Below are 13834 nucleotides of genomic sequence, written 5' to 3'. Positions count from 1 at the left end.
ACACCTCCCAACTTTAGAAAGATGTAACTGATGAGTGAGTAACTGCATTCTGAGTTTCTTGCTTATTGGAAACAAGGTTTTAGATGAAGAGAAACAATAAAGGAATACAAAGGTAGAACAAAAGTAAGGAAGAAGTTTTGTAGCCCACAGCTTACTTGTAATTCTGCAAATCTCATTTTGTTGTGCTGCGATTATCAACAGCCATGGTAAGTGGAACTTAATGTTATGCCTCGTTACAATCCAAAATTAAGCCTTTCTGCATGAGGAAATCCATTTGGTTACAGCTGTTCTGTCATAAAATTTCACAGGCTGTTTTCAGCTTTGGGATGTTTTCTGAGAGCTGCCGAAATACGTGATGTGTACTTCACTTCTATCATAGTAAAGAAACACAGCACTTTCCAAATGTCTCTTTGCTCGCCATTGTAGTCTTGTGAAAACCATAGCACTCCAATATCATTTTTACTGGTTGCACAGCCGTGTCCTTTTATAGCAAAAGTGTGCAAAGCATTTATATCTTCTGTCTGGATCAGGATCATTTTGGGTGATTGCTACTTTCCTAGTTCCTATTGCTACTTTCCTGTTACTGATCCTTCAATGAATTGTGATCAGTAACATTTTGATTACAATTCTGAGAACTAGTATATTTCCTGTACTAGTTCTCTCTTTCTCTGTGTGTTAGAAGTCCTTGGCTTTCCAGAAAACAGCAGTCATATCTTTTTCTACTTTGCCGCACTCTTTTTTTCCCCCCTGTACTCATGTCCAAGACACAAGTAAATCAAAAAGTCAGTGAAAAAAGGTTTGTTTCAGCACAATGAAATTCAATTTTTTATACAGCTGCTACGTACAAATATTGGAAAAATAGATCCATGCATCACTGTCAGCAGATACAGCAACTACAGAGCAAAAAGTACAGGCAAGGTGTCTCATGATGCAACTTTCTGTTGTGTCCTAATAGAATTTCAACAGATAAAGAAAATCGGAACCAGCTCACAGCCAGTTCCATTGCAAATAAGGGACGATTTAAGTTGAAGCGTAAACCCTCACAGCTGGGTTTGTTGGAGAGAGAGAGAGCAACAGGGAGATGGCGTTAATGAATTGAAAAATTAGCTACACTGATTATTTACGCCTGCTCTGTCTAATTGCAGTTTGAGAACGAGATCATCACCAAGCTGGATCACGAGGTGGAAGGGGGCCGCGGAGACGAGCAGTACAAAGTTCTCTTTCAGAAAATGTAAGTGCTGATTAATGGGCAGGATTATGCCTGAGCCTCTCCCAAGTTAGATAATGCTAATTGCAACATAGCACTTCTCAAAATAATCACAGTGTGCTGATGATCACACGACTTGCCATCGCAGCTTGCCTACATAATGTCTGCTTTCGGAGCAGATGCTAACTCTGTTTTAATGTGTAAAAAAGACAGCTTTTTCATGAATCCTCAGCTGTCAAAGACCATCTTAATACATACTTCACATTTGTTTCTCTGTGTCCCCATGGGTTCTCTCATATTCTCCCTCTGTATCCAACCTCACGACACAAACACCAGCTTACTGGAGCACTGCAGGAAGCACAAGTACTTGGCCAGGACGGGTGAGAATTTCGTCACTCTGGTGGTGCGTCTGCTGGAGAGGCTGCTGGACTACAGGACCATCATGCATGACGAGAACAAGGAGAACCGCATGAGCTGCACTGTCAATGTGCTTGTAAGATCTCTGCTTTCAATCCTCAAAGCGCATAAGCCGAGTGCTGGTGATACATGCATAATTAGATTTGAACCCCCTGCGTGAAATGATACACATGAAATGTATAAATAACAATACAGGTAATTGTTTGTGTTATCAACGCCTGGTTGTCTGTCATAGATTATTGTTGCCAGTAAAAAACACCGTAATGATGCAGAATTACATACAGACGGCAGTAGCAGGCATCTCAACATGTCAGTGCATTAAAGTGTTATCCCTGAGCTGTTCATCTAAACCACCTGTTCTTTAAAGTGACATTTCATCTGGAAGCACCAAAATGTCACTTTTATCTCACATGACTAGGCACATTGAAAAGACTACAGACATATGGCCTATATTTCACATTTTATCTGAGCAAGTCTGCACTTTAAATAACTTCGGTTTCACTGAGAATGTGACAGTGAATACGACAGTGCCAGTCAGTGTACTAGGTGCTTGGATGTGTGCCCGCTACAAGCCCTGATACTGTTGGGGTTTTTTTTTTTTGGGGGAGGGGGGGGGGGGGGGGGGGTTGTTTTTTTGTTTTTTTAATTTTTAAAATAATCCACCAGTGGCTTCTTTTTAGATAGATAAACAGAATACAACCATTGTTCTCAGTGGAAATCTGCTATGTCTTTTAAACCCGTTTTAATGCTTTGTCTCTGTCCACAATGTAGAACTTTTACAAGGAAATAGACAGAGAGGAAATGTACATCAGGTAAGATCCAGTTTTGCGTTCTGCGTGTTAACCATTTGTTATATTTGAAGCGTTTTTGTCCCTGTGAGGCATTTTAAACACTACAACATAGATGTAATAAGGAGTCTTAGTTGAGCTACATTTTTGCCTCCCAAAGATTAAATAAAGTAGGTCTCCAGAGACCCAGAATAAAATATTTCATTTTGATAAAATATGTTTCCCAGTCTGCAATCTTACCTGTCAGTTTTCCATCTATTTTTCAAGCGGTATTTGAACTAGAAGAGCCTGTCAAGACACATCCGTCTGGCAGAGTTAACCCTCTGTCTGTTAAAGTGTGAAAGACCCACCTCGTCATGACCCATAAATCATTGCTTTTTTCACTGCCAGGTACCTTTACAAGCTGTGTGACCTCCATAAAGAGTGCGACAACTACACTGAGGCTGCTTATACTCTGCTTCTGCACGCAAAACTGCTTAAGGTACCCATGCACAAGGCCAACAAAAAATAAATGTTAACGTGCATTCTCTAAAATATCTGAAGCTGCACACAGAAACACTGAACATATAACCACTGTTAAGCTGTTGTCAGGCAGATGTTAAACGTAGGGTTAAGGTGTCAAGCAAATAACTGATTGAGCTGTATCCCTTTAATTCCAATGTGGCACATACAACACCTTTTAAGGAGGCAAATTTGCACAGCAGCCTTTTATTTGCACAGCCAGTGCAAGTCACAGCTAGTATCTGATCTTTAATTTAAAAGAAAAACCTGCTCATGTTCTTAAACAGAGACAAAGGTAGCTTCAACCACCTTGGATACTTGAAGATAAACGTGTACTTTGGCGGTCACCTCAAGCATCAGTGCAAGGCATCCCTTCTTGAAGGTGAAAAAAGGGCAGCTTTCTGACACAACTTAAATTGAGCACATAAATATTTATAGATTATCAAGAAGCATTTCTTTTATGTTCGTACCTTTTTGTTAGTAGTCATGCTCTCAGCCTTGAAAGTTTCTGTCTCCTGCCAAAAATACACCGCATCCACTTGCAAAACTCCTCATACAAAGAACTGCAGCGTCTATTCCCAGCTGGGGTTTGGTACACCCTAAATTTGAAGTTGTTCCTCTCTGCCTTTTATCCAAAATGGATGCATCCAACATCTCATCTGTTTTTGCATAAATAGCTGGCTGCTTCAGTCTTTGTGCAGGTCTCGACAGGGAAGAGGAGGCTGTGACTAAATCACATTTTCCTCACTCGGTAGTCACAGTAGCATCTGTAGCATGAGTTCTATGTTTTATTATTATTATTGTTATGATTCTGCTCATCTACAAGTGACTGATCTTTATTCACATCGAGGCCTGTGTAGACAAGAATGAATGAGAGGGAATGCCATCCATCCATCCATTTTCTTAACCCCTTATCCCATTTGTAATTGTCTGGAAGAGGGAAGTCTATTCAATTTGTCATAGAGTGAGAGGCAAGGTACACCCTAGACAGGTCAACAGTCCATCACAGGGCTAACACAACCATTCGCACACATTGATTCAGCAATTATCCTACCATGCACAGTTTTGGACTTCACGAGGAAGCTGGAGTACCTGGATGGAACCTTAACACGCAGAGGGAGAACTACAAAATTCCAGAGAAGGAATGATTTATATATAATTCTGTATCCTCCAGCATTTATAGAGTAAGACTGGCTATAATTAGTGCCCCAGTAGAGTACCTGCAGCAGTGTAATAACATTGATGAATTCACAACATTTTCTTCATAGTCAGAGATGTATCAGCACTTGGGTTTTGTCGATACGGGGTCACTGCTCGTCCATGAATTACCAGAGATCCTTTTTAACATATAAATGCTGCAGTCCAGCGCTAAAGGATCAATAACCTAAGCCAAGTCTTCCCAGAATCCTCCGTATACCACAGCAACGTGGTGCAATTAATTTTTCACCCGTTGTCCGTGAAGGCTATGCAAATATTAAAGCTTTGCTATTCAAATGTGGCTATCACAATAACGGAAGAAAAAAAAACTGGTCAGAGATCTTAACTCTTCAGGTTACTCACAACACCATAGAAACCAATTAAAATTGGCCAGTAATGAATCAGCCCTGACAGACGCATAGGATTACGCTTGCTGTACACAGAGGCCAATCAGATTGTCTGTCTTTCTGCCAAGATGCTATAGGCTGTCAGAAACCTTATTAGTCTCTATAGTGTGTCAACAATAAGAACAAAAGAATATCCCTTGATTCTTGCAGGGTTATTTTTTCATTATCTTCTGTGTCTTTCATTGTTTAAAAATGAAAAAGCTTTTCTACTAAACAAGATTAAGTAAGTGTGTGACTCAGTTGTATCTAGTATTTACACTGGTAGTAAAAGCCCAGCTTCTTTCTACCCTTGGAAGCTCCTGGTGCACTAATCTGTAGATTCTCATTCTAAATGCTTTTTATGGGGGGGTTGATATGCTTTTTCTTATCTAAGTTTTAGATATTGAGGTCAGCATATGTTCAAGTTGTACCTATGAGGCAAAAGCTCAGGCTTCTAAGAACTCTGTTTCAGACACACGCTGTTGTGCTGAATATCTCTAATATGGTCCTGCCAGGCACCGGCTGTGAGCACAGCTCCCCCTCCCACATGATGTTCAAAACTTCTGTTGGTGAGGTACAACTACTCAGAAGACATTTGGCTTCAAGGCAGAAGGAAAAGCACTAAAACGGCTGCAACTAAGGGGCAGCACCGAGGCCCAGTATAAGATAGAGAGGATTGTTCTGAACTGCAAGTCATGCGACTCTGCTTTAGTTGCTTTGTGTGACTCAGTAAATATGGAGCTCCGATTGTGCTTATAGTTCCCCTTTAACACTAAGCATTAGCCTCAGGAATGCTACACTTTGCACTGATGCCATCAATGATTCATTCAGTATATACTGATATGGGTTTCATTGCACAGAGTCGTTTCCATCTTGCATTGTCAAAGTACAGAGCAGCTATAAAAAGAACCACACATCACTCTAACCCATTTACACTGGATATAAGTCAGCAATTGATTTCTTGTCACTTTCCCTTTTTACTCTGTATCGTATTGTACAGTGTTGAACCCAGTGCTAACTTGTTTTCTGTAGTGGTCAGATGAGGCATGTGCAGCCCACCTGACACAGAGAGACGGCTACCAGGCCACCACTCAAGGACAGCTTAAGGACCATCTCTACCAGGAGATTATTAATTATTTCGACAAGGGCAAGGTAAGACGTCCATACACTCTTACTCACACTCATAAGCATAAGTGGACATAATGATTTTTCCTCGACTCCTGAGATGCTATTTTTAGATGTTGTCGTCTCAGCTAAATAGCCTTTCTGGCTTGAGAAGGCAGGTTTTTAAGACTGAATGGAAGTTTAATGTGCTGTTTCTGCAGAACAGGCACTGATACAGTGATAATCCCCTGCTTTTAGTTTCTGCTCTTATGGATGAAGGCATGTACCCGAGCACACAATGTAGGTCTTCCGCTGTTCCATTTAAAACCTCTTTATAAGCTTACATTTCTCTTCACCGTTCCTTTTTCTCCTTTTCCCTCATCGCATGTCAGGGACTTGAATGCCATCTCGTCTGCCGTAGCCAGAAAAATCTTCCAGCTTCATAGGACCAGAGCTGCTGTGTTATTTTGGTGTATTGCCTATTATTTGTTCCAAAGGAGAAAAGTGTTTTTCAACCTGCAAGCTAAGCCTGGAACTGAATCCGTAGGACTGAAGCCACAGCTTCTCAGAGATGATGTCCCAAAGCTTTGCATGTGTCATGAGTGTTGGGGTGCAGCCGCCACTTTTGGTTTTGCAGCCAGCTGTCACTCAGCAAGATGTGGCTAGGGAGACAACATTGAAAGAGCTGTGGACAAACATGCGCATACAAACCCACCAGAGTGATCAGTAAGTGTTACAGTGGCTGTAAGAATACATCAGCACTCCAGAGAGAGTGGAGTTTAAACTGAGGACAGTACCATGGGTGTCAGATGTGTCATCTAGAAGAGCAGTCCCAGATGGTGTTGCCACCACCGCTCTCACTGATGGGAGGCTAATGTGAATAGCAGTCTGGACTTGGTCCACCTCCAGGCTGCCCCATATCAGTTCAGTCCAATCTAGTCTGTCAGGAACCCACTTAGAAGCTTTTCAACATGTTTGAGTACCTGTACATGTACCTGTGACACAGTTCACTGTACTGAGTCAAGGAAACATGCATGATGACACATTTTCTGCTTCTAGGGACAGGTTCTGGATTTTCATTTCAGAGAAATGGGGGGGGGAAAGTGACAAGTTGACGGAATTAATTTATTTAAAAAGGACCTTAATACCTTTGTCTGGGAAAGAGTAGCCGGTACCGAATGAATACTTGATTTTTATTTATTTTATCTTATTTTTCTCACTATTTATGTATCATTTAGATGTGGGAGGAGGCAATCATTTTGGGAAAGGAACTGGCTGAGCAGTACGAGAATGAAATGTTTGACTTTGAACAACTCAGTGCATCCTTGGTAAGTAATGTTATGTTGTTAGTTAGCTTTACTTTGAAGTTGCAAACTGTATTGATATTACAATGCATGCAAAATTATTAGGGGATTATACAGAGCTTATGCATATGCATGTTTATTGGATTTAATCCATTTTAGCTAATATTTAACAACAAGGTAGAATGCATCCTAAAGTGATTAACATGCTACATGAAATGTGGGCATAATTATTATTGTAGCGAAAACAGGCCAATCAGGCTGACAATCAGACCAACACAGTGCTCCAAAAAAGCTATTGAGTTCCGACCTTTAGACATTTCATTGTTTCACAAAAAAGGGAAAGTGACAAAAAGATAAAAAATGCCCTACAGAGTGCTTTTTTTAACATTTAAATCTGAAGCATCAGGAATGTTGATATTCAAGACCTGCAACCTGTGTCCAGAAGTACAAAGACATGACAGCTACAGACAAGAAGGGGCACTAAAAACTTGGGTTAACCCTTTATTGCACAAGTATCATACAAGCCCTTTGGAGTTATTTTGTAATTTTAGGTGGAAGATTATAAAATTATTCTGATGTTTAAAAAAGGAAGGGTTAATGTTTTTGCAAGGCCAAACCTTTTATTTTCCTTTTTGTGTTACCAATTTTTATAGCAAAGAAAGTTAAATATTCAAGTTTGAGATTTTGAATTCTTTTGGACTGATTGTCTAATAACTGTGCACACAGTGTATAATGACTATAGTTACTCATATATCACAGATACATACAGATTATGTAAATAATGCTGTAGTATGTCTAATTTGTAATCTCTTGAAACTAAAAAAGGATAAGGGAGAAATTTACCACTAGTTTGAGATAAAACACAACTGCATCTGTAAAATATGCAAGGAAAATTCATGTGCGTGCTGTCCCTGCGTCTTAAATTTATCTTTGATTCTCTCAACAGCGGAAACAGGCGCAGTTCTATGAGAATATAGTGAAGGTCATCCGGCCCAAACCAGACTACTTTGCTGTAGGCTATTATGGCACCGGGTTCCCCTCCTTCCTACGTGTGAGTATATACACTGACATACTCAAGGCGGATAAGCACAATGTGGGTGAGCCACTTGTCAAAAAAAGATGATCAATAGATTTACCGGTGCCTGCTTGGTTCTCAGCCTCAGCATTCAATACATACGTGCTTCACACATCTCTCTCGCACGAATTTTGTTTTGTTGTGGCGAGGCTCACTTGTTCAAAGCCCCACCTAGTCTGGCTTTAACTTACTCACTCACTCACTGAGACAAACTCTGAATCATAGGCAGCTGCTCCATGTGTGGGTTGCGGAGTAGATCAGAATTATGCGCTGAGTGGAGCCCCTTCAGTGTGGGAAAATGGAACGTTTCTCTTGAAAAAAAGGCAGACGGCTAAGAAAGATACAAAAGCAAGAATGAATGAATACATCAGTTTCTACTCCCCACTTCTAGCATGTGTGTCTCGCTTTCATTCACCATGTATCACTTTTCTTCAGTGTTAAGAGACCTGTGTAAGTCACTGTGAGCCGGTCCACTCGAAATCTTTGCCTGCATCTGCAGTTGCCAGGAGTAGTTGTAAAAACTGCAGAGCTTTGAAGAACAGCCAAAAAAAAATCAAACCCAATCTTGTCTGTAGTAATCAAAAGACCGATCAGACGGCAAGCAAAGCATTTAAGTCCATTTGCCCAACTACAGCTGAACACCATTTTTCCAACAGCACGAGCATCACAGTGTCGGGAAGATGGTGTTCCGGTGAAGTTCCGCTCAAGGTGTCCCATCACCACCTGCACAACAAAACCATGTACCCAGCACAGAGTGAAAAAGGCTGTCTGGTCCCATTGTAAATTGCTTTCAGTTGCTGAATCACAGGTTACATTCCCCTTACATTCAGCTCTAAGCTTGTTTAAGCAGATGGAGCTGCAAATGTTCTTTAAAGTGGTGGCACCACAATTGGAGACACTGATTTCTAAAATGACCACCAGAACTGAACACTGATTTTTCTGAGCTGATGGAAAATCCGCCGTCTATTTATAACATCGACCAAGTAAAGCAGGCTGCTTAACCTGAATTGATCTCTTTTTCGTCTGTAAATGTCCCGGCTGGCCTTGTGCCAATCTGATCACAGCATATCAGAAATTAAATACGTGTTTAATTGGTGTTTGATATCTTAGCCACAGTGTCTGAGGTGCTGCTGGGTGCATATCTGCCCTCTATTTCATTTCACTTGCTCAATGATGTGTTTTGTCTTTTTTTTTTTTTTTTTCATTTTAAATGTAATCTATATTAGATTATTTTTTCTGTGTTGCTGTGTCACAGTAAGCTTAATGTTAGGCCTGAGATTTTTATTTGCAAGAAGAAAAATAACAGTGCTGATTAAATTTGCTTTTAATGTATGACCTGTTCCGGCTGTTTTTCAGACTGTCATCTGGCATCTTACTGAAGGGCATTTTATTACACAATCAGCCACTAAATGGCCTAAAAGTCCTCGTGGAATAAGATGATATAAAACTCTAGTTTTAAGAACTGTGATCCCCGATCATACCCTTTTCATTCTATTATGAAGAACAGCCATTTCACAAGGGCTTTGGCTACTTTCCGATCTGCGCCCCCCCCCTCTCTAACCCCTTTCATCTGGTAGGGCAGAAACTCCATTATAGACAGGGCAAGCTGCACTGGCCTAATCTAACAGGCTCTTTAAAGAACCTTTGAGGATAGCTTGGAGCTCTTTTTTTCTTTCTCAATTTTATTCTTTTTTCATATGTTTGCCCTTACCTGAAATAACCAGAAATGGTATACATATAAAAAACAACACTTAATTTACATTTGTATTCTTCCATCTTTTTTTAAAAAAAGTGGAGCATTCTTTGTACTACATTAGATACAAAAGAGTTTACAAGCTGGTCATGGTTACTTAATAATTATATTAAAGGATTTCTGTGTAGGTATATTGGAAATTTGATGAGGTTTACTAATGGATAAGTACAGTTATAGAAGAAGGCTTTCTGTATTGTTTGGCAAGATAGCTTCAAAATTATATCCCAATATGTTAAGGAAATGAGCAATAATGATTTTTATGTCAATATAGAAAAGAATACTGATCAAAAATAGATGAGTGCACCTTGCAGGCGAGAGCATTTATTAGTGCACACAAAATAAATGCAATTTTCCATCCATCTTTCCCAATGAGCTACTGTCACTGATGACAGACTGCCTAATCTGAATTGTGAATCTAATACCATAAGGTGCCAGCAGCAGAAGCATTATAGTGCAAAAGTAGTGACATAATATATGGAGTGACACAACATAAGCCAAATGTAACCACAAAGTATTTTGTACCCAGGATGTTGTATTTTGGGTCAACTTTTTTAACCGTTTCCTTTGGGAACCCTGGGCAAGATACTAACCATGAGTTGCTCTCCATTGGATCCATCGGAGTGTGATTGTTAGCCAGAAAGCACTTAAGCATAGAAAAATGTGATTGGACGAATAGGTGTGAATAGGTGAATAAGACATGTTGTCTAAAGCGCTTTGAGTGTTCACGTAGAGTACAAAACTCTCGAATGGAGTGCAGCTAGCAAGGCTTGTTTACTCTTGGGTCATACACCACCAGCTGTTTGTATTCCTTCTTCCCCACTTAATAGCCTGGTTGGGGTAAAAGCAAAGCGGTAAAACAAGTTTGTTGTTTCCACCTTCCGGCAGCAACACTTTTTTGGATATATTTGGCAGAGTTGGATGTTGTTGAAGCAGCTCCTTTGTTAGGTATTAAATTGTCATCAGCAGCTGAGACTGCTTTCACTCTCAGACATGCCTGGGCTTGTCTCATTGTAGTTTTGGACAGGGAACATAAACATATGGAGTTGCTATATGAATGATATGATGATATGACACTTTGTCATGTAATAATTTATACTGGTGTTAATGTTGGACAATATGACAAGGAGGACCCATAATTATCAGTCACGCCTCGTATTGCTTTTTGTTGCGGCACTGCAGCGTCCTCAGGGGGAAAAAAATCAATTCCTCGATGAAGACATTTTGTAACCTCCCTCCCACATACTAATTGATTTTATGCAAGAGTACATAATTCAACTGCTTATGATTTATTAGTTGTTAATATAGTTAGTAACAAAGGTGCTAGCGGTAAAAGGCTACAGATAAGAATTTAAAACATCAGACTCGATTAGGTCATTGACTCCAGTTGTCTGTGTGCTATAAAAGAATATCAGAGTGGTTTTAGATTGTTTTCATCAATAGGTCTATATTGTATAAATGGTTATATTATTGTACAAAAAAGATCAAGACCAGAATATTTAACCAAAGTTGTCTTTTTAACCTTGAAAATTACTTTTCCAAAAATCTTTGTATCATTTCATTTTTTTTTGTTATATTTATTTTCTATATAAAAAAACCTTACGGAGCAGTTTCAGCTTTCAAATGCTTAGTATTTCCTCTAACCATTGTTTCCCTCACTTTACATGCTGTAAGCGTATTTATTCCCTTCTCCTTTCTCTTCCCATCAGTCGTAAACTTTACTTAATCCCCGTATTAAGTTTCCTGTGACAGCTCAGCTTATAGAGTGGTTGAGGGTGTGAGAGTTGGTTTGAAATATGTATCCTAAGACTCCACATTCGGAGACACTCTGATATGAGCTGTCATGTTCTATCAGTCAAAATGTTTCTCAGACAGACTCCAGAGCACATTCAAGCAGCTGAAGGCACGTTCATGGCTCATGCATTTCTAGGAGCATTCTGTGCACTCTTCTCTTATAATTTAGTTTTGTTTTGGATTAAAACAAGATGACCTTTTCATCAGTTTATATGCCAATCTATGTAGTAGATTCAAAGGAAGTATCCATCCATTTCCGTTGGCTTTTCTTTGTAAAGAGGGGTGTGACATAAAGACCTTAAGACCTCAAATCCTGACAACATGAATTTTATTTAAAGTCCATGGCATTATAGTTATGTGACCTGTTGCTGTTTTGTCACTTGACTGTTGGAAATTGCTTTTTACCCACTAGCCAGAAAGAAAAGACCATTTTAGTATGACTCATTATCTCACTGAAAGTGGTTTTCTTTTCCAGAACTAGCCAGTGTGAGTTTGAGGGTAATGAAAAGGAGAATTATGACATTGAGATAACTGTTCACACGACCTGAATGCTCAACGAGCATAATGCGAATCTGCTGTCTTCTTATGAATAAGAAAACAATATGCAGTGCTGGAGAAAGGCTAGCTGTCTTCGTTCAGATTTTAATCTGTCTTAGAGAAATGCAGACTCGTGACAAATTAAAGTAAAAAAAAAAACAACAACTTGGATTGTCTTTGTAAAGTTTTTGTGCCCTAGATGTTTATCATCCTTGCAATTCATCTCACTAATAAATGAAAAGTGCCTATGTATCACTGTGTGTTCTTGGCTTTTATGGATAGTCATTCACGAGGTTCGCTAATTTTTATTTTTCTTGAAGCCTAAGTAAGGGCAGAGTCAAGTTTTAAATCTTTGCTTTCTGCAGCATTCTGCTCAGAGGGGTTGCACATGCACAGTGAAACTGAGAGGATAAGGAAGAAACTAACGTGACAATTGAGACTCACTCAAGTCTGAAACACAAATGTGCTCTCTGACGTCTGTGCATGAGAACAGATAGCACACATGTAGCTCTTGTGCCATGACTTATGGGAGAGAAATTACTAGACTAATATTCCTATGTGTAACCCTTACTTGTAAACTGTCTGTGGTCTAATGTCCTTATTATGCTTCTAAACTAAGTAAGTCATATTCAGCCTCCTATCCAGTGCACCACCTCATGGTTTCCAGAAGACATTTAACTTCTATAATGCGAAGATGACATGTCATGTTACTGCACTAATATCTGACGGGAAACTTTTCTGTGTCTGAAACATTGCAATGTTTTTGAAGGCAACCACATTAGAGGTTATTGTTAGAAAGAGCCCACAGCAAAATGCTAGTGGCCATTTGTATGTCAGTTGGGTTAAACAGAAATACTCCTCAAGCAAGCCAACTCTGATCTTGACTAGGATTCACTTAACCGAATCACTGAATCGGTTCCAAGAACTTTCTGTCACGTGCATTTCCAAATGTTTAAAATGGAGATTATGATGATGCATTTGAACCTATCGACAGCACCAGGCAAAGTAGATTTGCAAATCAAAGGGCTTTTCTCATTTCGTCATGGTCTTGCATGCTCTTTGTGTACTATTAGTGTGTGTACTTTAAATATATATTCATATTCATAAAGTAGTGTACCTCATGCATATATATTGCAAATGTAAATTCGAATTATGCATTCATGAAGATATTTTTACGATCTGAGTGTCTTCTTCGGTGTCCTTCAGAACAAAATGTTCATTTACCGCGGGAAGGAGTATGAGCGGCGAGAAGACTTCGAGGCACGTCTCCTGACACAGTTTCCCAATGCAGAGAAGATGAAGACAACGACACCACCCAGCGAAGACACAAAGTCTTCCTCTGGACAGTGTATCCTTTGCACGATTTACTGAGCAAATCTTTATTTTACTTATTTTTTTTAACTTTAAGGCAGGGGTCCCCAATCCCAGTCCACGAGGGCCGGTGTCCCTGCAGGTGTTAGATTTGTCCTTGATCCATCACAGCTGATTTAAATGGATAAATTACCTTCTCAACATGTCTTGAAGTTCTCCAGAGGCCTGGTAATGAACTAATCATGTGATTCAGGTATGTTGACCCAGGGTGAGATCTAAAACCTGCAGGGACACCGGCCCTCGTGGACTGGGATTGGGGACCCCTGCTTTAAGGGGGAATTTTCAAAAGGTTGTTTTTCATTTTTTTTAGTGGAGCCACCATATTAAATTATGTCAGTGCACAAAATAAGAGTATATAATTTTTATTTTCCACAGAATGGCTACATACTTGCACAGGAAGAGG

At 39.7% G+C, this 13834-nt stretch overlaps 1 protein-coding gene across 2 annotated transcripts in view; it reads left to right on the top strand.

The window, feature by feature from the left end:
• The window catches only part of dock1 (dedicator of cytokinesis 1), a 191301-nt gene that overhangs the window by 152957 nt on the left and 24510 nt on the right, over positions 1-13834 (top strand). For both annotated transcript variants that reach the window (XM_063482824.1, XM_063482823.1), the window contains exons 34-41: positions 1146-1231; positions 1544-1700; positions 2396-2436; positions 2803-2893; positions 5529-5648; positions 6839-6928; positions 7851-7955; positions 13267-13408. In XM_063482824.1, coding sequence (XP_063338894.1) covers positions 1146-1231; positions 1544-1700; positions 2396-2436; positions 2803-2893; positions 5529-5648; positions 6839-6928; positions 7851-7955; positions 13267-13408 — 832 coding nt within the window. The remainder of the gene's footprint in view (positions 1-1145; positions 1232-1543; positions 1701-2395; positions 2437-2802; positions 2894-5528; positions 5649-6838; positions 6929-7850; positions 7956-13266; positions 13409-13834) is intronic.

Source organism: Pelmatolapia mariae, linkage group LG8 (genome assembly GCF_036321145.2).
Source record: "Pelmatolapia mariae isolate MD_Pm_ZW linkage group LG8, Pm_UMD_F_2, whole genome shotgun sequence".
Classification (NCBI taxonomy): Eukaryota; Metazoa; Chordata; class Actinopteri; order Cichliformes; family Cichlidae; genus Pelmatolapia; species Pelmatolapia mariae.
The sequence above is the reverse complement of the archived record's forward strand: the minus strand, read 5'-3'. Positions and strand labels throughout refer to the sequence as shown.